Source organism: Pyrgilauda ruficollis, unplaced genomic scaffold (assembly GCF_017590135.1).
Source record: "Pyrgilauda ruficollis isolate IOZ18807 unplaced genomic scaffold, ASM1759013v1 scaffold17, whole genome shotgun sequence".
NCBI lineage: Eukaryota > Metazoa > Chordata > Aves > Passeriformes > Passeridae > Pyrgilauda > Pyrgilauda ruficollis.
In genome coordinates this window covers 8,049,691-8,074,791 of record NW_024515875.1, presented here as the reverse complement: position 1 = coordinate 8,074,791, position 25,101 = coordinate 8,049,691, and the positions used below count along the sequence as shown (strand labels likewise).

General features: G+C 44.4%; 1 protein-coding gene across 1 annotated transcript in view; it reads left to right on the top strand.

Moving 5' to 3' along the window:
* The first annotated feature begins 10,680 nt into the window (after positions 1-10,680).
* Positions 10,681-25,101, top strand: part of IGSF11 (immunoglobulin superfamily member 11) — a 104,582-nt gene continuing 90,161 nt past the window's right edge. The window contains exon 1 of the mRNA XM_041464060.1: positions 10,681-10,753. Coding sequence (XP_041319994.1) covers positions 10,681-10,753 — 73 coding nt within the window. The remainder of the gene's footprint in view (positions 10,754-25,101) is intronic.

Below are 25,101 nucleotides of genomic sequence, written 5' to 3'. Positions count from 1 at the left end.
GAAGAAAAAAGTGAATTTTTTATTAAGGGCTTAATTTAGCTAAATTGAATTGAATCTGTGCTACCACACTGAAAACTCCAATTGGTTTCCTAAAAGTCTGATCGTCTGTAGCCCTCTAGCTGGGTTGGAAGTGCTGTGGGTTTCCCCAGCAGACCAGGCTCTCTCTGGCTGACCAACACAAAGCTGCTACTACTTTGTATCTTTTTGGGAGCCCTTGTTTTCAAAAAGACAGATGAGGTAATGTGCTCCCTGCTCCTCATATTGATACAGCAGAGGGAAATGCAGGCTTGGCATGATAACAGAGGCCTTGAAAGGAGGGACAGAGGATGCAGCGCAGAGGAAAGACATTGGGGTGATGACAAAAGAGGTGCAGGATACCAGTGTGGACATCAGCTCTACAAACAGCTGACTAATGATCAGATAAAGAAATGGGGACATGAAAGCTGGACAAAACAAGTATTAAAGAAGAAGAAGAAAAAAATCAATATATGTAAGAATTCTCCATGCGTAGTAAATCTGGATGCAGTGCGGACTTGCAGGCCAAAGAAAGAGGAGGGAAATATAAAATGTTGCTAAAAAATGTATAAACTCTGCTCTGTATGAATCTTAGATGGAGGAGGAAGAATATGTCAGCATTATGTTCTTCCCTGCAAAAAGAAAAATGGGATGTTTGCCAGGAAGCGTGGAAACTGATTTCAACTGTATTATTACTCAGACTTTTTCCAGATAATAGTTTTTATTTTTTTGCATCTAATAATTAGGTTTAGGTAAATAATACTTCTTAATTAGACTGTTATGATTTCAATTGCACTAACAGTAAATTTCTAGGTTTGTATATAATACTTGTTTCTTTATTGTCTGCAAGAAAGGATTTGAGTGTAACTGTGCCACTCAGCAGAATCACAGACTCATTTAGGTTGGACCGCCAAGATCATTGAGTCCAACCTTTGACTGAACAATCTTGTCAACTAAACCATGGTGCAAAGTGCCATATCCAATTTTTTCTAAAACACCTCTGGAGTGAGTCCACCACTTCCCTGGGCAGCCCATTCTGATGCTTGACAATCATTTTTCCATTGCTTCTCCCTGTGAAAGGGACATCTTACTGATGTCCAACCTGAACCTCCCCTGGCACAGCTTAAGCCTGTGTCCTCTCCTGTCACTGGTTGCCTGAGAGAAGAGGCTGACCCATACCTGGCTGCAGTCTGCTTTCAGGGAGTTGTAGAGAGTGTTAAGGTCTCCCCTGAGCCTCCTTTTCTCCAGGCTAAACACCCGCTGCTCCCTCAGCCACTCCTCATACCACTCACTCTCTAGACCCTTCCCCATCTCTGTTGCACTTCTCTGGGCACTCTCCAGCACCTCAGTGTCCTTCTTGCTTGCCCAGAACTGGGCACAGCACTCAAGATGCAGCATCACCAGTGCCAAGCACAGGGGTACAATCACTGCAGTGGTCCTGCTGGCCACACTGTTGCTGGCGTCCTGGCCACACAGGCCAGGATGCCATTGGCCTTCTGGGTCACCTGGGCACACACTGGCTCATATGCAGCCACTGTTGACCAGCCTCCCCAGATCCTTTTCCACCAGGCAGCCTTCCATCCACTCTCCCCCAGGCCTGTAATACTGCCTCGGGTTGCTGTGGCCAATGTGCAGGACCTGGCACTTGGCCTTGTGAGCAGGTGAGTGATAGCCATGAAAAAAATGAAAAAGAAACAATGAATAAAAGAAGGAATAACTTCCTTAGGCCTCCACCATGAGACATTCTCCTGCTCTTCGAACTTGTGGTATTCCATAAGACCAAGCTCCTCCTGTGATATTTTCTGGATAAGCCAGTAAGTGAGAGATACCACAGACTGCTGCCAACCACAAGTCAATTGGCACTAGGGGAAATTTTCCTCTAAAGCAGGCATCAAGCAGACTTCTAAGTTACTGCCTATTCTAGTCCAGCTCTGAACTCAGTGATGCATCTTTATTTCCTTTCTCTTAATGTGAGAGGGTTGCTGTTATGATTCCTGGAGACTTTATTTCTCCATGCAGCACCTATGCTCATTCTTGGCTGTACTGCAGCAACAGCTACAAAACCCAGAAATAGTTTTGTCAGTGTGACCTGTTCTGTCCCAGACCATTTTGCTAAAATAAGCAAAAAGAAAGGCAACTGGTGTAATGTGTTTTGTACTGCTGAGCGAGGCACCTTGCTGAGACCGCTGCTCTCATTTCTCATACTGTAACCGTCTACGTTGAAAGCATTCATTGCCATTCACCTTTAGGAGTTTATTTTGCATAATCATTTTTTCTTGCAGGGCTTCAGATTTGGCTGATCTGGACTCTCCACTTCAAAATATCTTAACTGTGCTTTTCAATATGCACACAATGCTGTGAGCTAGAACAAAACGATCTTGTTGTGTTACCATAGAGACACCCAGGGTCTAGGAGGGGTTCCTGCTTGAAATCGTACTGTTAAAGGGACAAGGGCTGTTAAAATTTGATGAAGGGCTTAATCCTTGACCAGGCACTGGTATAAATCAGTGCCACCAGGGTGAAACGAACTGGCAGTCCCAATGCAATGCTTTACAGACAACTCCCTCCAGGTCCAACTGGTCCAAAAGGAGCTGTCGTCTTGGTAAACTCAGAGAAAAAAAATAATAATAAAAGAGGTGGAAGAAGCAGGGGAAAGGTCCAGGAAATTAACTTGGAAATGTTGAATCACTTAATGCTTTTCCCTCATTTTCCCCTCTCTTGTTTTGATTTGAGTTCTAATTAAAAGGCTTTCCTTTGCACTTAGACAACTCAACTTTGCTTTTTAAGCATACATTTTTTAAGCACCACTAAATGAAGGCAGGCATGAGGGAAGGTGCAGGGCTGACAACTCTGCTCTGGAGACTGAAGTCCTGCATTCACAATTAAAGGCAAGTGGTCGGACTATAGCTGCATTCCTGTGTTGTCCTGGAGAAAACAAGATATGGACTGAGAGGACACTACCTTCCATGACCCTGTAGAGTTTTTAGTATTGGTGCTGTAGTTGCCAGTTAAAATGACCATTTTGTGCAATGTAGAGAGGAGAAAATGCATTGCTATGTACATAAAGGGAAGCAGAAATCAGTTGTGAGTAGACTCAGCAAAAAACCTTCTGGCATTTTTGTTTACTTGGGACCACAATGTCTGGGCTGCTTATGTGAGCATCAAAATCGTGCTTAAGAGTCCTACTTGCCAACTTATTTAAAAACTCTAGTGCAAAATGGGGAGAGACTCTATACTCTGACCCATGTTAGTTAATTGGTGTTGACCCTGGAGTTAAAATCCCCAAATGAGCATTAGAAAGAGCATTGGTGAACACGTCTTGAAAATTCCACTTTTGTCATTGTCTGACAGTGGTGGGAAGTGCAGATCTGCCTTATGTTGTATATGGAGCTATTTTCTAACTCTCCAACAGTGGCTGTTGATTCAGTTCCCTAAAACATCCTGGCTCTTACGTCTGGTGAGGGCAGAGTTTAATCCTTCCTGCTGTCCTTAAGTCAGCTTTGGTGACTTCTTCCTCTGGCTTAAATCCTGGCTCTGATGGACTCACCTGATGACTGTTTCATTATGTAGAGAATGGTAGGGTTTCTAGGAGAAGAGAAGTTCTGCTCTCTGTCTTTTTGCTGTGAAACAAATCCTTTCTGGCCCAGGCAAATGTGAATTAAGTACACCCTGCCTTGCATAGGCATCCCTGTCATATTGTGCCAATGCAGGATGTTCAGCAGAGCTAAATTTGTGCACATCCAGGACACTATTAACTCTTCAGGTGCTCTATACTCTCAATAAATACTGTGTAACCCATGGCTAGCATTAGGCAAGAGCAAGAAATGCTGTCAATAATAGCTTGGGAACTTGCATTCCTGTCAGCAGTGATTTAGAGAATGGTCTGGACTTCTTGCAGGCCAGGTGAAAGGAAGATCAGCTGGCATGGGCTCTGAGCAGCTTCCCAGCAGCCTAGCAAATGCTGCAACAAGGAGAGATTTGAGTCTGAAGTGGAGCATGGGAAATCAGAAATGGTAGCCAGCAGGTCATGTCAAAGTGCAAGCTTAGTTTTGTTCTGATATTACTTCATTGTTATGTTGCTTCTAAACAGAAGACTATATTTGCTGTCACAAGGCTGCTGAGATTTTGTAGGAGTCACCCTTGGGATGCCGTTGGCTCCCTGTGTTGAAGGATTAAATCAGACTCAGAAGATGCTGAACATTTGTCCCATAAAAACACTGAGGAGGGGGTTGAGGTGTATTTAACAGCCATTTCAGTGTGGTGGTAATAAGTAACATCATGCTTTATAGAGCAGAAACCTTGCTCAAACTGGCCTTTAGGCCACTATCACATATCCCCCTCATCATTGCATAGGTCATCTGTCTCATCCATGGGTACATTGCACTGTAGATACCAAAGATCTGAACTCCCTCCTCCATCAGTCCAAGAGAGATGCTTTGCTCTGCTGCAGAGTAACATAGACACTGCTGTGGTCCCTGAGCCAAGCAACCATCTGGAACTGGAAACAGTCCTGAAGGTGTTAGAGAGATACCTACACTGCTCTATGAGCTTGGAAAGCTGGTGTTTGCTGCATGTGGATCATCCTGTCCTGCTCTCTCCAAACTGTCCTGTATATCCCAAGGGTTTTCACCACTGCGTGAGATATCTGGCCTTTGTGGGTAACTTTGTTGATTAAAAGTTATTTTTGCAAGTTATTGATACAAGCACCATTAGTGATATCAAAATTAATAGAAGTGGCCATATGTCCACTGGCTTCAAGGATTTGAGCCTCAAGGGTTTGAGCCTCTTGTGTTTCTGGATTCCTTATCCATTTTCAGTTCTCATTAGAAAAGCAAGTAAGAGGCTGAAAAAACATTATGTGTGGTTACTAGTTGCTAATGAACATCAGAGAGTTAAGAAATGCAGAAAACGGCAATATCTTTTATTAGACCAGCAGATGTAATAAGAAAAAAACCAGATTAGTTTTCAAGCATGGAAACTCTTCTTCAGGTCAATGTGCCCAAAAGCGTGGTGGTATTTTCAGCTACATCAGCTGATCTAGTAAAAGTTATTGCTTCTCCATAGAAGTTATTGCACCTCACATATCTTTAGACCATCACAGCCACACCAACACTGCTACTAAACAAGATTCTCAAAGACCCATTCTGTATCGCAACTGCAGGAATACATCCACGTGAGTCCTAACTTTAGTGTATTTCTTCTCAATTTTGTCATCTATTTATTTTCTGTCACAGCTGTGTGTAATAAATTTCAGCAGTTCTGAGGGGAAAAAAAGGAAGAGTGATTGATTTCCATTTTCTGGGCTTTATGGGGTGTGCTACTTAGAAGAGTTGTCATTACCACCATTTGCTGGTGTTTAGTGGAAGATTTAATTCACCTACTGTAATGATTTGGGGAAATCTGTCGATGTACAATTTAGAAAGTTGTTATGTAAATGGCAGCATTATGAAATGCTTTTATGTGGATGCATCATCCCCTGTTTCCTAAGAGGGGTGGCAGTATGTGTCTGACAGGGTACAATGGACAGTTGTTAACCACAGCAAGAACAGCGTGTCCAAAGAAAGATTTAGTCAGAGCCTTGGGGACCAATTTGTTTCAAACGTGTCTGCATGGTCAGGATTTGGGGGAGTGAGTGAGTGATGTAGGATTTCAAAATGTTAAATTGAAAGCTTTGGTTTTGTAGACATCAGAACACTGGGGGACTTTGGGCAGGAGAAGAGGGGAGAGAGGAAGATTTTGTAACCAGGGACATTTGCTTTTACTGTGGGAGTAGCCAAGGAAAATTCAGGAGATGTAAAGATATGCAGAAAGTTGGTTAGATTGTTGATTATCTCAAAGTGTGTTGGGATACTCCAGGATAGTCAGAAATTGTGTGCACGGGGTGCATAGAAATTTATTCCCCACACTACTGTGGAAGGGAGCACCTTGCAGTGCACTAAGCAAAATCAGCATGTCACAGGTACTACAGGCCAGGGATGAAGAAACCAGCCAGACTAGTGTGGCCACGAGGATAGAAAGATCTAGGGAAAGCAGTGTCTCAGCCCAGCTCCTGCAGTTTTGCTATGTGGCTCTCTGCCCATGAAGTGGGGACAGCAGAGAGAGATGGCTCTTGATGTATGGGTCAAAGTGGCCTTGGAGAAAGAAACAATGCAATGGCCTACTTCAGTGCTGAGAAGTTTGAAAGTACGCCTAATCCACCCGGGTTTCCATGGACACATCCGCTCCTGCCATCTGGCATCGAAGGAGTGTGGAAATTTGCTTGTTGTTTCAGGGCTGGTTTCCCTCAGATATTCCTGAGGTCTCACTACGTGGCTGACATGCAAGCATAGGCCATTGCTGTGCCAGGGATCAGGTTATCCTGACCAACACATGGACAGGGCTCACCAGAAAGTCTGTGCTGGCCGTGCATTGGATTCACAGCACCTGCACTGGACTGCACCTGACGCTGGGCAGTGAGTGCACATCTCCCTCCTGATGCTCCTTCTTGTTCCACTATGCAGGCTTTCAAAAGTACAAATCTTTACACTTGGGGCAGTATTCCCACATAACCAGTCCTGTGGCCAATAGGAAAAAAAAAAAAACTGTGATAGATGAATTGAGAGGTTTATCACTGTTTTTAGTTCTATTTAGTGACCTTTGTTTGTATACACCGGTGTTCAGCAAAATAAATCCAGGGTTTTGTTTGAATTAGTTTTATTGAGAAGGTACAGACATAGTTAATTTGGTATATATTTGAAGGGCTGTCATATTTCTTCTCAGATAGGATTAAAACAGTTCAATCTGCAAACTCTATTTTGTCTGTCAGAGGTAGATAACCAATTCCACAGACTGAAGTTATTAATGATCATCTGAGTGAATTTTATCCATCTTTTTATATCTTGGAAGGACACCTCACTGAAGCTGATTTTGATCAATTTGTAAGCAATGTCACCTTCAATAAATTCCCATTTGACAATAGATAACCCAGTAACAAGCTGGGAGACAGCAATGGTGATGTAAGACCTGGCATCTATTGCAGCCCTTGAACCCAACTGCATCCCCACTTGATTTTAAGAGCCATGTTAAGGCAAAAGAGGAAAAAAAGAGTAGCATTGTCTTGGGAAAAAGCTTTCTTTTCAAATTTGACTCACAAAGATGTTTTTCATTGAGACATGAGAATTACATTACTTATCATAATTCTTTCAAAAGAAAAAGGTGGAAGTGGTTCCTTTCTTTCTTTTTTTATTTTTCTTTTTTTTTTCCTATCCTTGCCCAGCCTAGCATGCACAATCTTGGAAGCATCTTGGCCCTTCAATTAAAGGATCCTGTGTGTGTTCTTCTGAGCAATGTACCACAACTGAGTCCTGCAGTGGTTATCTGCCAGCATCTGATGCCTGGGATACAGCAAAGCACATCTCCTCTATCCATGATGTACTATGCCATTGATGCCGAGGAAGAGGTATAGACACTCACTGGTGGTAAAATAGACTGCTAGAGCAGCAAATATCTATGTTCATAGCTCGAGTATCCAACAGGCTGGAGTGTGCTGCACTCACTGGATAAATGGTTGTCATAAGCCTAATATTTTGGGGAAGGCTCAAGGACAGCTAAAGTGGAAATTCAGAGTTCCAGGAACAGTATCTTCTCGGCCATGTCCTTTCTGTACAATCTGCAACCTATTTTTGGAAGTGGTGATAAGGTGAAGAGGGAGCCAGAGTGAGAGGACTGACTGGTACATCTGAAGATTATTATTCCCTGTGGCTGCTCCATCCTTCTGGAGTGTGGCCACAGATTGTTCTTGCAGTTGCTGCAAGAAGCATCTAAAGTCACTTGCTGTGTCACTGTGGTTTGTAGGTATGGTACAGTATCTGCTGTGGTGACCAGATCTGACAGCTGATTAAAATGCACCCTGATCCTAGCAGCTTGCATCAGGAGAGAGTCATTTGGGTCCATTTTGGGCAGAAGTGCTTTCTCTGACCACCAGGCTCTCAATTCACATTATGCTCACTGCACTTTTTAGGAAGCACATTAATTCATTTACTGTACAGGGTGAACTGATCTTTGCTGTTTACCTGCCAGCTGATGCACAGCAGGATGCAAGGAACAGTCCAAAGTGAGCTGGGATGGCATTTGCTAAATGCAGTGTGTCCTTATACTAAAAAACACACTTATTTCCATTAGGTCAAGACAGCTTCCAAGTCTTGGCAGATCAGGAAGGCAGTGCGGCAGTCCTAGGGAGAGTATGCAATTTTTCTTGTTTTCACTTGATTTGTCTTTGCATCTTCTCATTCTTGGAAGTGATCTGCAGGAGTAAGGGCAGTGGCAGGCCTCTGTGCCAAACATGCTCTGTGCTCTCTGCCCTTGGCTTTGCTGAAGGAGGTTATGTTTGGCAAGAAATGTTCGTGGGCCTTCATTGTAAGTGAACATGTGGACATACTCATATTCCTCAAGATGGTCACTGTGTGTATGCACAAGGATGGAGGTTTCCTAGAACTGCTTCTGATCATAAAAAATCATTTTCCTTTGTCCTTTGCTTGATGAAAAAATGCAGCAAGTCAGCTGGAGCAAAGAGAAGCAGTCCAAGAGAGTCTGAGAAAACTTCAATTCCCATATTGCCACACAATGAGGGGAACAGCTGGGCTATGACTCTCCCGTCGATGCTTTTCTGAAGTGTTGTGCTTCAGCTGCTTGAGCCTTTGCCAAGAGCTGGCTCCTTAATGGAGCAAAACCCTCTTTTAGTCTGCCTGCTCATGGCAGGGCTGGGGTGGAGGGTGCTTTGCAAGGGTGCTAGAACTGTCAGAGCACCTGTATCATCAGTTTTGATGTTGGAGAACATGCAGCAGGCACCAGACCAACCTGAAAAGAGGGTACCAGAGGGTACATCCCCTGAGTCACCATGTGATGCCTTCTCTCCTCTCTGAGCCACCACTTGCTGAATGAAATCCCAGCCCATGTGGCAATGAGCAATTTTGCTGCCTGATAAGGGTAGGTCAACAATTGCTCCTTGTAAACAGAGTTAGTAGTTTTATTTCAGAACTAAGATAACTGGTAAACTGGACTGCTGGGGTGACATTTTTACCTAGTCTTCTGACAGAAGTTAGCCAAAGCTTGATGCTGGGCAAGGCAGAGCTTAAACTAGGCTAACCAAGGCTGGTGAGATGGTAGTTAGCTTTCCACATACTGTTATTATGGTGACCAGCTTGCTTTTTTTTCATGGTTCTTAAAATAATTTCTGTTTTTCTACCCCTGAGACTTTTCCTTGCCATCTTCACTCCTGGGTGCAGCTCTTCCCCACCCCTCTTCACAGGCCTAGTGCAGCCATGTGAAAGTCAGATCACCTTTTGAGGCAACTGAGGAGGCAGAAACCTGAACAGTGCTGAGCAATAGGGTAGTCTGGGCAGGGGGATGCTCCCAGAGACTGTGGCTGGGAAGGAGGTGGGGAGAAACATGACAAGATGGATTTGCTGCCTGCAGGATGCAAAGGCTGCAATAGCTGTGCTTTGGTGGGGAGGAAACATTGAGTGGGGGGATGAAGCAATTGGACATTTGACAGAATTGTTAGAGAGTTTTCCTTGTCAAACTGCTTATTTTCACAAAGCAAAACTACCGTGATCAGACTTGGACAGGGAGCTGGCTGTGCGCGAGGAATAATTCTGTGCAAGCTTTCTGCTCTATCCTTTCCCCAGAAGATCACCCTAAATTCATAAAGGGCTCCTTTCCTCCTTTTCTGCCCTCTACATACACACTTGATGTGTGCTGATTTTCAACTGATTAATTTTTCTGCGCAGCCTTAAGAACTGCACTGGCTTAAGCTTGTGACACAACTTGTTGGCGATTCCTGCATTACACAGTATTGCAGTTTCCCAACTCCAAGAACTGCCTCACACCCTTTGGAGATACCTTGGTCGGTTTTATAGGAGTGTGGAATGCTCGTGTTTCCCAGACTCCTGCATGGCGGAGTTAGGGTGGTTCATACCTTTGCAGTGTTTATACCGTGCTCTGCAGCGGTGACCAGTCCCACGCAGACCATCCCAAATATTTTGCTGTGTGCTGCCGCTGTCGTCTTCAATGCAGCTGTAGGCAGGCTCCGGAAAGAAGAAGCCCCCACGCTGCCGCGATGATCCGGAGGAGCGGTGGGGGTGCAGTCTCCAGCCCTGCGCTGGACCGCACTTCCTCACCCTGGCCCGTGTAGCATCCCTACGGATGCAGCGGCGCCGGGTTGGCGGGGAAGGGGAGGAAGGGGGAACCCCCAATTTGCGCGGAGAGAGGAGGAGGGTGGTGGGACGTGCCGCTGCGCGCCGGGACGGTGCCGCGCGGGGGGTGACAGCCGCAGCCCGGCGGGTTGCGGGGGCGGCTCGGGGCCGCCAGGCTGCGCTCTCGGTCCGGCCGCCGCGCCTGCCGCCCTCCCCGGGCGACCGGGGCTTGGGGCACGGCGGAGCCTCGCCGCGAGCGGGCGGTCCCGGGACGGCGGCGGCACCACCGGCGGCGGCACCTGCGGCGGCGGGGAAAGGCAGGGCTCGGCACTCTATTGTCCCACCACTTATTTCTTTGGTCCACAGTCATAATGGTAAGTATACAGACATATCAGCTACAGTTTCCATGAATTCCACAGTTTGTTTTAATTATATTTCAGTGTGATTATATTCTTGGCACCTTTATTTTCAAGTGGAATGGAGACTTCCCGGCATGACGCGGCGGCGCCCCGGCGGCGGCGGGAGGTGGGTGCCGGCAGCCCTGGCCGCGCTCCTGGCCCTGAGAGGTGAGTGCTGCACGGGCGGAGCGGGGCGCGGCACCCGCGCACGGGGCATCGCCCTGGGGCCGCGGGGTCGCCGCCGCCGGTGCCACGGCGGTGCCCCGCGCGTGGGGAAGTTTTGATTGCGGTCCCGCCGGTGATGCTCGGGAATGCGGCGGCAGGCGAGCGCTTTTGCAGGCAGGCGTGGGGAAGGAGCGCTGCTCTGCTCGGCTGCTTCTGCTGCCTCCGCTGCACCATCCTCCCTACTATTCTTATATATACATATTTTATTGAATTTTTTTTTTTACGGTGCCGTAAAACTTGCTTGAAACTGGGCTTCACGTTAGGCTCAGTTGTCTGGGCCTAGCACCTTGGTAAGCTCACCTGTGTGGGAAACTCTGGTCTATCCCTCAGGCCCTGAGGCAGCAGGGAACTTTCCGCAGAGATGGTGACAGGCTGCTCAGAGCCGCCTGTGTCCCCCCCATCCTCTCCTCTGCCTCCTCCTTCCAGGCACACGGCGCACCGCTTCAGCTCTAAGATACGTGCCTGCCCCCGGGGACGTGGGGACTCCAGCACCTCCCGCCCCCTATAGCCCTTCCGAAATAAGGTGTGTTCCCTGGTCTCTGTGCGGAGAGGAAACAAATTGCATATGACAGATACTACTCACATCACCTAGTGCATTGCCGGGGAGCACCAGGAGGTGCTGCATTAAGGGCGGCAGAAGAAGCTACCAAGTGCAAGATGTTCAGACTCATCTGTTGATCAGGTGGCAATGCCTCCTTTCAAGTAATGCTAAACTTTAGAGCAGCCTGCTCGGTTATGGTTTACAGAGGTCCACATGGCAATTTTCTTAAGGCCTGGCCTTTATTGCAGAGACTCGCTAAGCAGTTTTGCAGAGCTCACCTCAGCAGTGAGCAGCCCACAGCTTTGAGGCAGCTGGGCCACCTTCACTTCTGGGAAACTTGCTGCAAGAGGTCCCTGAGACAGTGGGAGGACAGTAAGAAACAATGGGATCTCCCATGAGAAGACCAGAGATGTCTCAGCAAGGTCTAGATGAAACCTCCTCACAGTCGGGATCTGGGTGGAGTCTGCTGCTTGGGTGGCTGTGCCAAGCTGTCGCTGCCCTGCGAGGCACAGCAGGCTTTCCCCTCTACCCAGGACTTGGTTAGAAACAAGTCTTGTGATGGATAGATGAACTTTTCACAAATGCCTCAGCCTCAAATGCACCCTGCATTTCTGTCCTCAGAAAATGTTTGGGAATCTGAGTCTTATGCATTAAGTGGAAATTGCACCTGCTGACTTCAAAGAGATGAATTATGGGAAAAAAAAATAAAGTTTATTAGCATTAAGTTGAAAGAAGTAATCTCAGCTTTCATACTTCACACTATTGACTTGCTTTTATCCTTTTCCCAATTTGGTAAGCAAGTTCAATTATTTTCATGTTCTTAATGCTACAGGTTTTTTGCCTGCAGACATTGCAAAGGTGTAAATGTCTATGGAGTTACTGGACTTGCTCCAGTAAGAGGAATATAAGTGGTGAAGTCCTTCTGTTGATGTGATATCACTGCAAAAACATACAACAATAATCAGATATAAGGTAAAATTGAAGGGGTATTTAATCATCCTTTTAAGCAGAAAGATTTATTCAATATTTACTTTACTTTTTTTTTTTTTGGTTGAGGGCACACAGGGACAGTGACACTGAAAAGAGCTAGGTGTGAAAATACACTTTTCCATGAAATATTTATCTGCAATAGTGTAATGGTTTTTCTTGCAATTTCCTTTAAGACTTCATAGGTACCTGAATGAAACACTTATGTCTCAAGCTTGGCTTTTTTATTTTGTCTTAGGAAAAGTCTTTGGAAGATGGTGGTAGATGAAAATAGCTGTGGTACACAGTTATTTCTGTGGTACACAGCATGGCCATATTTTCAGTAGTTTTGAGTTTGAAAAGAAAACACTGTAAGGGATAAGGAACAGACATACATCTAGGAAAGCTGAAATTAAATTGGGAGAGTTTTTTCTAAACAACATTTGCAGAAGGTTAGTAAGTGTGTTTCTGCTCTGGGCTGCCAAGTATGGTTAGGAAGAGTGATTTTTAAATTTTTTTCCCCTTTTTGAGATTTCAGACTTATTTAGAAGATAGAAGAAAAATGAGGGGTCATATGCAAAGTGATTCCTAAATTAAAAGTAAGATTTAAAAGTAGAAGGTTCTGAAACTGTAAGAGTGTATAATCAGGCAAAATAGTTAATGCCAAGAAAATGAAAGTTGGGAAAAAAGACCTTGGAGGTCATTTCATCATTCTCACACTTTATACCTACAATAAATAAAATTAGACTTCATAGTGATATTTAAGTCAATTATTATAGTACCATTTTCTTATGTTGTTTTGCAATTTGTAGAATGACAATTATTCTTTGTAACTGGTGCTAGTTGCCCATTTTCTGGGCCTATTATATCCATGTTTAATGGTCTTGGGCAAAGGGCAGCATCTTTGTCTTCCCTCTAAAACATTATAAGCATAATAATTTTTTGTGGAAATAATATTTTCCCAGGAGAAATTTAGGGAAAGATAGGAGGGAATTCTCTTTAGAGCTTTGAAACCAAACCTGGGATTGCTAATCAATCCTCCTATGTCTCCAGAAATAGCATCCTGCAAATTGTCAAATGTGGTAGAAATCACACATCGGGTACAGTCAGAGTGCAGAACTGACGTGTTTTTTAACTGCATGGTGTTTGGATCCTGTGACACAGAATTGCAACAGGTGAGATTTCAGTGTGTTACAGTCCACTGCAGATGGATCTTGCAAGACCAGGGCGTGAGGGTGCCTGGCTGTAGTGGATTAATGCAACAGCAGGTCTACAACTCCTCACATGACTTTTTGGAGTTGCCCTCCTGTCGGTCCGAGGTTCTCACACCTGAAACTCTTTTGGCCTTGCAGCACCCTTGTCCTGCCCAGGTCCTCAGCCCTAGAAAGGGAGTACTGTGTCAGTCCCTTGCCCTTCTATGCTTTTACAGGTTTTTTTGGGTTTTTTTTTTGGAACAGATTGCCATTTGTGTCAAGCTGTGTGGTTTTGTGACGTGTAGATAAATCATTTTGCTTGCGACCTGACCTTGGTCCCCAGCGGTAGGCACTGATGCATTAACTACTTTTTGAAGTGGGCATCATTCCCTTATTTTGGAAACCAATTCTTTATCTCTGTTTCTTCAGTATTGCCTAAACTGCAATTTTCTTTTTATAAGATTCTGTTCTCAAGGGATCTCAGAGTGCCTCAGGAGCAGCTATATTTAGTTGCTCAGTAGTAATATGGATATACAAAGTATGGTATAAACAACTCTTTAACTTAGGAAACTTAGGAATTATTTTTTCTGCCTTCTTGGGGGAGTAGTGTTTTTATTCTTGTACCAATAGTACAGATGGAGGAAGCAAGACTCAGAGAGACCTTGTGACCCACTGAAGGTCAGTGGATGCTGGTAGTAATCTCGAATGTCTTGGAACAAACTGTAACCACAGGAGGATGCTTAAATTTATGCAGCAGGTTAAGCAATAATGTAATGGTCCTCTTTAGGGATGTTCACTACTAAATTGTGGTGAGTCATCTATATTTAGCAGGATGCTACTATCATCGTGCTTTTTAAGTAAAGTGCTTTTAGCACAGTTTATTTCAAGGAGAAGTGCATGCACTGAAAATCTGTTCTTTGTAGTTTCCTCCTTGTGGAGCATTAATGCTGCCTTCCCTTTTGTAAGTGTTCAGAGAAAAATTTAGCTCCTGGTTGTTTAACAGACAGCACTGTAACAAAGACAGTTCTCTGGTTATTACTACCTTGTGTTTGTATAGTTATTTATGAACATTACCTAATTGAGAGTCTCCAAACTTACTTTGTGAGGGTAGTCAGTTTGATTTATAGCATGGGAAACTGATGTGTGCAGAGATGAAATGATTTTCTTGCTGTAAGGTGGGACATTTGCCCAGCCTCTCCTTTGGAGAAGTCACAATTACAGGGCTTCTGGTCATATGCCTCCCTATTTTATTCTTGCAACTGTTTCATGTCTTGTGCACCAGGGAGAAAGCACATCATTTTTAACTCTGCAGAGTGAACTTTTAAGTGTTTTTTTGATTTTTTTTTTTTTCTTACAAGTTTTCATCTCTTTGGTTTTGGATGTCACTTGTGTCCTGGCTTCTGCCTTTTTTTTTTTTTTTTTTTTTTTTTTCACTGCTTGAGCTGGGCTGCTCTATTTCATCAGGATTGAGGCATTTGGCTTCATTCTAAATGGAAGTAGAATTCAAATCCTTTGATGGTTGTGAAAGGAAGTTTTTGAGAGAAATTCCGTCTTAGGACACTGATATTTTGTTTCTTTGGGGAGTTGTATTGTTATAATACAAGGAAGTACCCTAAGCAAAAAGATAATTTGATGTGAAAAGTCAACATTTTTCATCCCAAAGATGCTTAAATTGGATGTTTCTGTATTTTTGATTTTTTTCCTCCCTGTTTTTCTTTTGAAACACAGTTATGATTTTACAAAACGTCCCATGTTTGGTAAGTTTTGGTTTAGTGGAAGTAACTTCAGTAAAGCATTAATGGTTGCTGCTTTTTATTTCTACAGGGCAGTTAAAAAGAACTGTGATAAAAATCAGCTTACAGCAGTTGGTGGTACCTGTACACAGTCTCTGCCCATTAATTTTGCCATCTTGACACATGTATGCAAACACCACGTACATGCGTATGTGGCACTGCCCTTGTTCTTTCCTTATTCATTGTGCTGCAGAGCATTGTACTGAAAAAGTCAAGTTTCTATTTAAGAAATACAGCAAATATTTGTTAATATTTGTTTCCTCTTCTGGAACAGTCACTGGAGAAATCAGAACAGGACTAGCAGGTTGAGCTTAGTCCCTTATTATTTGTGCATGTGCAGAACCACAGCTCTACTTCTGGCAGCCTAGCAGTACTTGTACATTTGCATCTCTGCATGAAGCTAATTTCAAGTGTAATTTTGGTATTATGCTGATCAGATTGCTTATTTAGGGACAAAAACTTGTGCAGTTATTTTATCATACTCTCATTAGCCAACCTAGCTATGAGAACATGAGCTTCTGCTTCACAAGCATCAGCAGGAGAAAGCCAATGTCTGAATTCCACTTACTCCAGTTACCTCTGGGCTTTGATTTTACCAGGAGTGCTGAAGGCAGGAGTGTTGTTTGTGGGGAGGCAATGACACCCTGTTTACAATCTGTGATGCATTTCTGCAGCAGCCTGTCTAAGCAGTCCTGGGCCAGGTCAGCCCGCTGGTCTCTGCTGCCATGGCCAAATCTGGATGCTCCAATGGGAGGTGCCAAAACCTCCTCAGTGAGAAATTGGTGCCAGACATTTAGCAAAGAGAAGTCTGGTGTCATGTCTGTGCTACAGGTTGCCCTAGGAGTAGGCTGGTGTATTCATTGCTCTGGACTTCAATGCCTACAAAACCCAATTTTCCCTTAATTTTATAGCATGTCCTCACTCCACTTCCTTGCCATAAAATGAATTAAGTCATATGTATTCCTTCTACCACTGCATAGCGAATAAAGCATCCATCTCCTCCTCTTCCTCAGGCAAGCCCCCCCAATTGCAAAGCAGCAGACGTAACACTTCCCCCTTGCCAAGGGGCCAGGCAAGCTGGGCTCACCGAGCCCCTGGTGCCGTGTCCTCAGCTGTGTCCAGCAGGGTGGGTGTGCAATGGCCCTGGACACACCAACCCCTCGGCCTCCTGAGCAGAGGGGCTGCGGGTGGGCTCCAGGCTCAGCTCTCCCTCTGCCCGGCACATCAACAGCCTCTGCCAGGAGCTAGTGGGTTGGCACACCCTCTCTGCAGGCCCACTGGGGGGATTACTTCCTAATCCCCACTAATTAGAAGTTGGCTAGTGCCTGGAAGCATGCTTTTTTCATTCGACTTTTTGGGGTTTTTTTTGTTCTACCTGATGTATCTGTGAATGTTCCCAGTATTCTTATAAATGCACGGGCTTCTGTGATTTCTGCTGAGCTCTTGACTTGACTATAACATGGGCTAATCATTCCTGGTAGTTAATTATTGGCTGTGCTTAAAAGAACCAGAAAAAGTAAAAACAGAAAAGGAAAATAACAATATTTTCCTTATGTCTGGTCATGTTTCCTGCTCTTCAGTTATGTTGAACAACCTTTCTTTTTTTCTCTTGAAAAAACAAACAAACACAAAAAGCCCACAAGAAAACAAAACTCACAGAGATGTACCTGTTTCACTTCTTCATTCCCATTTGATAATTTCTTTCTATTTAACTCATTTCCAAGTTAAATTGTCTCAGTTTTAACAGTGTTTAACCATTAAGCATTTTTGACTGGTGAATGACAAAACCTTTCTGTGCCTTCTGCATTTTCAAATGTGCCATGCAGAAGTAACCACAGCAATTCCAGCTGAGGGTGCACTTTCAGTGTTCATGGTGGAATTAGAATACTTCCAGCATCCTTCTTTTCGGCCTGTGCCTTTAGACACCCTGACAGCTTGCTTGCTTCTTTGACCACCGTTGTATGTTGAACAGATGTTTTCATTGAGCCGTTCACAGTGATACCAAGATATTTTTCTCAAGCGATTACATTTGAATTAGAGCCCCATGGTATATGAGTAGTTCAGATTATTCTCTCAAGTTCTTATTACTGTCCGTTTGGTAATGTTGAATTTCATCCTGCATTATGCTGCCCACTTGCTGAGCTTTGTCAGATCCCTTGGAAGTCTCTCTCAATCTTCTTTTGTCTCAGCCAGCCCAAATCACTTTGCCAGCTTCCTGTCTCTCTTCCAGATATTAAGGAATAGATTAAACCACCCCAGAACTGGTTAGAAACCTGGGGGTAATCCCTTGTAATCAGGGCCAGAGCAAGGGCAGGGGGAGAGGGGCTCCCATGCCTCTGGGCCTGTGCACTGAGGAGTGGGGCAGCAGCTCCGGACTCAGCCTGACCTCAGCTGGCCTGGACCCTGCTGGGGGCAAGGCAAGGGGAGGAGTTCCCACGCCAGGCAAGCAGGGGACAGGTCTGGCAGTGGACTGGCATCCTGCCCAGAACAGTTTAGCAGGTGCACTTTGAAGTGACAGAAAATTAATTACTTTGTCCTGTCCTTTTCCTTCCAAAATTAGAGTGGATTGCAGGGCCACAAGTTCCCCTGAGCAGAGATCAAGCTGGTTTGTCTCTTATTGTGTACTTTTATGGGCTTAGGGTACTGGGCTGGTTTAACCAAGCCCTGCTGACACTTCCAGGTTAGCCTGTAGCCTCCCTGATGAAGAGCACGCCAACTTCAAGAACCACCTTACCTAGCAAGAGTTTGCTGGTCTTTGCTAGTTACAGCCACTTGAGAAATTTCTTTCTTCAACTGTTCTTCACTTCTGGACTTGTCTCTCAAATGCACTGAAATGACTGGGTTTTGGCTTTTGCAGTTGGCCTTCAGTTTTGCTTTCAGTCCTATCTATCATTTTATGAAGCAACTGTTTAGACTGAATCACTTCTTGTTTCTGTTGTTTGGCCATACAATGTACTCTCTTGCTTCTCAGCAGTTTTTTGTTTAGGACACTGAGTACATTCTCAGTGATGATGCTGAGATTGCTTCAACACACCACTATACAGTATAGCAATTTTAGTTGCGCTGCTTTTGGAGTTAGGCTGTTTTGACCCTTTCTGCTTCTAATTGTTTTTTCTAACATTTAAGAGGCACAATGCAAAATTCAGCTACTGTATTTCTCACAGGGATGTTAAATTTGATTGTGTAGCAGTCACCGTTACTTTGTATCTTTAGATCAGTTGCAGGCTTTTAGCTTCTAAGTGTGCTGGGACAGGTTGTTCCAAGTCCTACCTACGCTCTTTTAGATGCTGCAGAATTGTAGTCTGCTGTGACTCTTAGCTAATTCCTGCACATGTTGCTGAAGTCATTATTTTTTTCTGTTTTCTTTGACTTTGTTCCTTTGCTCTCGCTCCACACCGTGCAGTAGATATTCTTTACCTGATCAGGAGGCCATTGGGAAATACAAGTTGCTTTACTGAGAGTTGTTTTTTAGTTAACTTTTCTCCCTCTCTAGATAGCCTTGGCTATCTAGATGAGATGTGTGTATCACCCATGCTGCAGTTTGATGTCTCGGCCTCTTCACCCACACTGGATTTCCAGGCAGGGCATGAGTCTGTGATGAACTCTGCAGCTGTGGGCACACAGACTGCAAGGTATGTTGGACACTGTTGGTTGGTATGGCTATATAAAGAGGCTGTTGGATCATGTTGTAGGGACTGCTTCACTGCATCGAACCCAAAGTGCTTCTGGGAGTTTTTGCTCCAGCTTCACACCACCTGCTCTGACCTGTGCTCCCATGTGGTCTATCAGCATTAGCTGCACTCTGAAATGTTTGATTTGGAGGTGATATCTCAGCAAATGCAGGCCTGCTTCTGGGTTAAGTGTCCCTGGAAGCTCCTGCAAGAAATGCATCACTCACTCTGCTGCCTTTCACTGCCTGTGCCAGTGAAGGGGGCCTGGAGCTCCCATGACCCTTGGGGAAGGAGATGGGGATGGGTGGAAGGTGGGTTGCTTTAGTGAAGGACTTCTGCAGGGCACTGCTGAGCTTGTGTGATTTCTGGGCTGCTTCCATAACTAACTGTGTGGTTGATCTTCACTGTTTGATGGGGTTTGTTTTCTGAATATTTCCATTGGCTGTGGAGCTGCTCGTGTGCAGACCTGCTTGGCTTTCTGGCTGTGTGAGCTAGTGACTCGGAGAGGTTGGGAGGACCTTGGCTACTTGGCAGAGGGACAGAATGGCCTCAGTCTGTCTGCAGAATCGTCATGTCCTTGGCTTGTCAAGGGCAGCCCTTCCTTTTGCCCCTGAAACAGCTGCTGTGCCCTGGGCCCTTATTATGGGACTCATCCGCAACCAGCGCCTCCTCTCCTGTGCTGGAAATGCCTGGGACACGGAGAGCAGGCTTGTGCATCTCAGCTGCACGGAGCTGCAGCAAGGCTGTGCTTTGCTTGTTCTTTGGGGAATGCTCCGTGCTAGCTCTGCTGTAGCTTTTTTGCATAGTTTCATCTGTTCTCGCTTCTCTCGCCCTTATTCCCAGTGGCTGTTTTGCCTTCTTTTTTTTTGCCTTTTTTTTTTTTCTTTTGCAAGTCTTCATTTCAGCTGCCACATTGACAGCAGTTGTCTGTTTATGCATAGAATAGATACAGCACAGGCAGGCTTCCCCCACCCCTTTGGTCCCCATCCTCCAGCCCTCCTGCACTACGTGCCCCATTCCCCACAGCTTCACCCTTGCTGGGAGCTCCAGCCCTGAGCCAGAGGGCTCACAGCGAGGGCACCGCTGCAGGTGAAGGTGGGGGGGCTGAGGCATCCCACCACCACCGGCTTGTGTTGCATCCTAATTGCAAATAGCCCTTCCGGCGTCAGCAGTTTGTGGGAATAATTGACAGGAGGTGCCGGCGAGGTGCTGAGTCAGAGCGAGGTGTGCTTGCCAAGTCACTGCAGCAGAAGGAGTCCGATCGCCTCGTGTGGAGGGAAGCCAATGGACGGTGGGTTTCCTAGCTGCCTTTTGGGCCTCTTTCTTTCCTTTCTCTGAGGCTGCAATTCAGCAGCAGTGATGCTATGCATGTAAGGGAAAAAGCAGGGGATTGGGGAAGCTCTTTATTTTTTTTGCTTTTTCGTTGGGCCTTTGTTTTTGTTTTTTGGTTTTTTTTTTTTTTTTTTTTTTTGTTTTTTTGTTTTTTTTTTTTGTTTTTTTTTTTTTTTTTTTGGTTTTTTTTTTGGCTGAGAGCACTGGGATTAGGGGATGTGGGCTCCATTCCCACCTGCTGCCACTGGGTTTCTGTGCTGTCATTTCTGTGCTCCGAGAAAGCAGAAGGGCTAGAGAACACATGTTGGGGGATAGTGTCGAGAGAGTGGCCCTAGTGACAGATTGATGTCTCCTGGGAGAGGAAAAGCAGCATGTGACATCCTCAGCTGGGCAAGGGGGATAGCTATGCAAGCCGAAAAAGCTGCAAAATAAAATTACTGAAAAGGTGTTCTGTCCTGTCCTTCCTGAGGGTTGTTTCTGCTGCAGTGTCCTACCATTTATTTAGGGGTTTGAAATTACTCATTTGACATGCAGGAAGATGAGTGCTTGTCCTGTATGCACCTAGCACCTGATGGACCTCCAGGTCAGGCTCGTGAGAGCTTTGTCATTTATTCCTGACCTTCTTGAATATGGCTGAAAACATGAAAACATCAGTGTTTATACCACAGCTGAATCTGTCCCAGAGGTCTGGATTATTTCCTTTTTCTTGCTTCAGGGTGACTTCAGTAGTCTTTGTCTTTCTCCCCCTCTGTAGCACAGGGTACCTTTTTCCTACCTTGGACAAAAGTCAGTATTTGTTTCACAGTGATCTAAATATATGTGTCTGCTGTGTGCTGCCTTTGTAGGGAGAGCATACTATTTTTGCTTTTAGTAACCACTTTGTGGAACGAGATGAGGAGCATGAAGACAGAGGCCCATGTATTTTTCAGAACCCTTCCTATCTATGCTGCACTCTGCCCACCCACTTTTTTAATGCTAATCCTTGTATAATCTTTCTCTTCACTGACTCAGGTAACAGCCATGTTATGTAGATCACCATGCAGCTGATGGGGAAAACTGAGGCCCTGAGATGGGAGGCACCTTTGCCATGGTCATGCAGGACTCCCAGGCAACCTGGGGCTGGAGCCTGCATCTCCTGACTGCTAGCTCATGCCTTCTCCACTGGACAATGCTGCCTGGCCACTGATTTAATCAGTGGCTTGCTGAATACTTTTCATTCTGAGTTTTCGTGGCAGTGGCTCATGGGTGGTTATCAATTTTGAGTCTTTAGAGAAAATCTGCAGCGACTAAATCAAATGCAGTTCTTCCCTCATCCTTGTCTTGACCACCTTCATGATGAATATTTTGCATGGGACCCCCAGAGGGGTGGCCTTGGGGTCACTGGTGAGGGGACTGTGCTGTGTGCAAGGTATCTGTCCTCCTCACCTCCAGTTTGCTGCCTCTTCACATGCTGGGTGCACTGTGACACTGGTGGCAATCTTAAACAATCTGTGCCTTGAGGACGCTTTGGAGGAAATCTTTCCCGACTGGATTCTGCCAAAGGATCAGCCGGGGCTAATCAGGATCGGATCAGGGCTCGTTTGGGCGGCCTAGGATGGTCTGAACCGTGACTGTCCTGCCTTCAAGTTGTGTTTCTGTGTGAGTTTTGCCCTGCATGGTGGAAGTGTGCTAGCCAGGGCGCTCCTATAGAGAAGAGTGAGTCTGGTCCTCAGGCATTTTGAAGTATTTTCTTCATTGCTTAAGGGAGCCTTGGTCTCCATCGTGTCTAATGCAGCCCTTCTTCTTCCTTATTCACTCTCTACCCATGGTGTGGCTTCACCCTGAAAATAGGAAAAAATAGAGCATTGTCTGTAACAATTGGGATTTTATAAGATACCTATGGGAATTAAGCACACAATTCCCTCAGGCTCTTTTTAAACAGCCTAGCTGATGTGAATTTATGTTGGCAATAAGCAAGAGTGGAAGCAGTCCTGTCAGCAGAGCCACAGCTATTCTCCCTGTGTTTGATGTAGAAGCTGCTGTGGTAAAGCTTATTTAGCTTTGAGGTCTGTGTGTCAGGACCTGGGACTGGACCCTTCAAGAGGTCTCTTATTTGAGTGGACCCCATGCTCTTGCCTCCTCTGGGGGTCTTTTCAAGCACTCAGAAGGTCTGTGGATATACCAGTGTGTAATAACACCGTGGGTAGGGCTGCTGGGCTGGGCTGGACAAATGCACCTGACATCCACTGGGCTGAGGATGAGCCTGACTGAGCCTGCTATGAGTCAGTCAGGATGATGAAACTCTGCTAAACCAACTCTCCTTTCCAAGGGGTAAAAACGTGCATGGGTGGTGAGGAGTTGCATTAATTGCAACTCACTGCAATAAAATTTGCTTAGGAGATAATTGAGAGATTCTTCTGACAACTGCAAGAATCCATTTTTATTCTCTTTCTCCATAACCAAAGAATGACAACGTGTATCAGTTTTCCACAAATGGAAAAATTCAGTGACAATCATTGTACTTTTAATTAAAAATAAACAGTTATCATATAAAATAATAAAACAACTGCTGGAGATCAAACAAGTTGTGGAATATAGCTGTCACTTAGAACAAATCAGAACACCAACAAGAAGAAAAAGCTGCTTTCATCCTTGGTTACAAGTGAGAATCCTTTCTGGGATTTTGTTTTCATGGCTAAAATTAATTTTATAGTGTAATTTAGGTTTTTTTTTTTTTTTTTTTTTGATTTTGTTCCTCTGGCCATATAGCCAAGGCACAGATGTCAGCTTCTCTTGCAGCTGCAGAAGGGTAAAAGTGATTCAGGTGGGGATGCTGCTGACCTGTGATCCAGTGCTGGCCAGAGGGTCCCAGAAGGCCACTGTTGTCTCCTGCCAGTGATCTGCTTCCAGCTTCTCCTCACCCCTTTCACCTGTACGAAAATGTTCACTGTGTGGCTTGATGCACACAAAGGAGTGTCCACCTCTCATTGTGAATTTATGTGAAATGGGCCCAAGGTGTGGAAATCTCATTAAATTAGTGAACTGTGTAAGGCTTCCATTCATTTTGGCTTTGCTCAGAGTACAGCTTGGATTATTCTCTCAGATTTGAAGTTATTCAGCCTTGAAGCTCAAAATCAACTTAGAGGCTAAAATCAGACTAGGTCTCCTCCTCTTAGCTTTAAAAACAGAAACATATTACACTCAAAGTCCATTAAAGTCAAAAGGCTGTCTTAATGCATGTGTATATATATAATATATAATAATGCATGTATAACTGTACAGTCAAAATAAAGCAGCACTGGGAAATGCATAAGTTAATGATGCCTTGTTATGTATCCTGTATCATTTATGGCATGAATCCTGTATCTTTTATGGCATGAATTTTATAGTCTAAGTGGTAGTAAGATTAGAGGTAGGTGAATAATTTATAGCAAATAATTTATTTAATGAATTCCTCTTCCATTTCTATTTGAAAATTGTTTGTGAACATCCTGCGGTTTCTTTGCATTTTACTTATTTGAAATTACTTACTGAATAGCTTCTACAAATAATATTTGACATGCCACATGCTCATAAGAAGGTTTGTTGGTTTTTTTTAACTGTTTCCTAAGAGGGGGAGCAGCATTTCAGTTCCAGGTTTGGTTGCTCAGCAATGATACAAAGTGAAAGTTCATGCCATAGTATTTCACTATCCTGAGAGCTCAAACTAATTGCTAGAATTAAGCAGTTTCTGAAATGTATCAAGGATTAGCTATTAATTTTTAATAATTTTCCAGACTGTTTGTGGGGATAGGCAAGTTCCAAGCTCACTTTTGCCAGTGAGTGCTAAAATTGCTCAAAATGTGTTACTTCCTTGTACATTTACGTCACTAAATTAGAATAGCTGCAGAAATGAACATAACGCTCTAAGGTCCACAGTCAGCGGTGTGCTGTGCATATGCCTGACTTCGGGCATATTCCTGAGTAGATGCATAAGTGGTAGAGTGGCAAATTATGAACTTCAGCATATGTTTAAGTGGTTTTCTGAATTAGGGACCAAAATAGAGAACAAAGCAAATTTATCTTTCATGAAAGTGAACATACAAGAGAATTCTGTTTCCTCATCTGCAATTACAGGGTGATATAAATGTTGAATTAAGTTGCAGTATTTATGATTTCATCAAATACAAGGCAGTTTATCTGAAGTTTCTCATACATATCACTGTGCTTTTTCCCCCTTAAGTATTGGAGGAAATAGCATGAAGAATTGAAAAACAAACAAACGAACAAACAAAACCTCAGCCATAAGTTTCAGTTTTTACTTATATCTTCATCTTTTAAGATTTCTCAGATTTCAGTACATTTTCCATGTACTTGGAAATATTAAAAAATGCTTGACAAAAGTAATGCAAAGAATGCATCACAGAAAGAAGAACTTCCTCTGGGTCTGCAAGGAATAGGCGAGAGTTACTTTAGCATCTTAAAGAACAGTTGCAACAATTTCAGCTGCTGAAGGCTGCACATTTTTGTGTGCAACTTTTGTGCAGATTGTGGAAAGCAGCTTCTCAGGAGCTGTGAGACACCCTTCAGCTAACACAGGTGATGCTTCATTGGCCTACCTGAAGGCACAGTTAAACAGTTGTTTTTTGGGTCTGTGAACCAGTGAGACCTCATATTCTTTCTTTTTGTGTCTTTGGGCTGACCTGTGTGGGGTCTCTTATGTGTAGTAGAGGGTGGAGCATGGCAGTGAGTACCTCACCTAACGTCATGAACCTTATGAAAAGAAAATTAACCTGTTTAAGGCCTTTGCTCTTCTGTCAGAGGGTGGGTGGGTGCA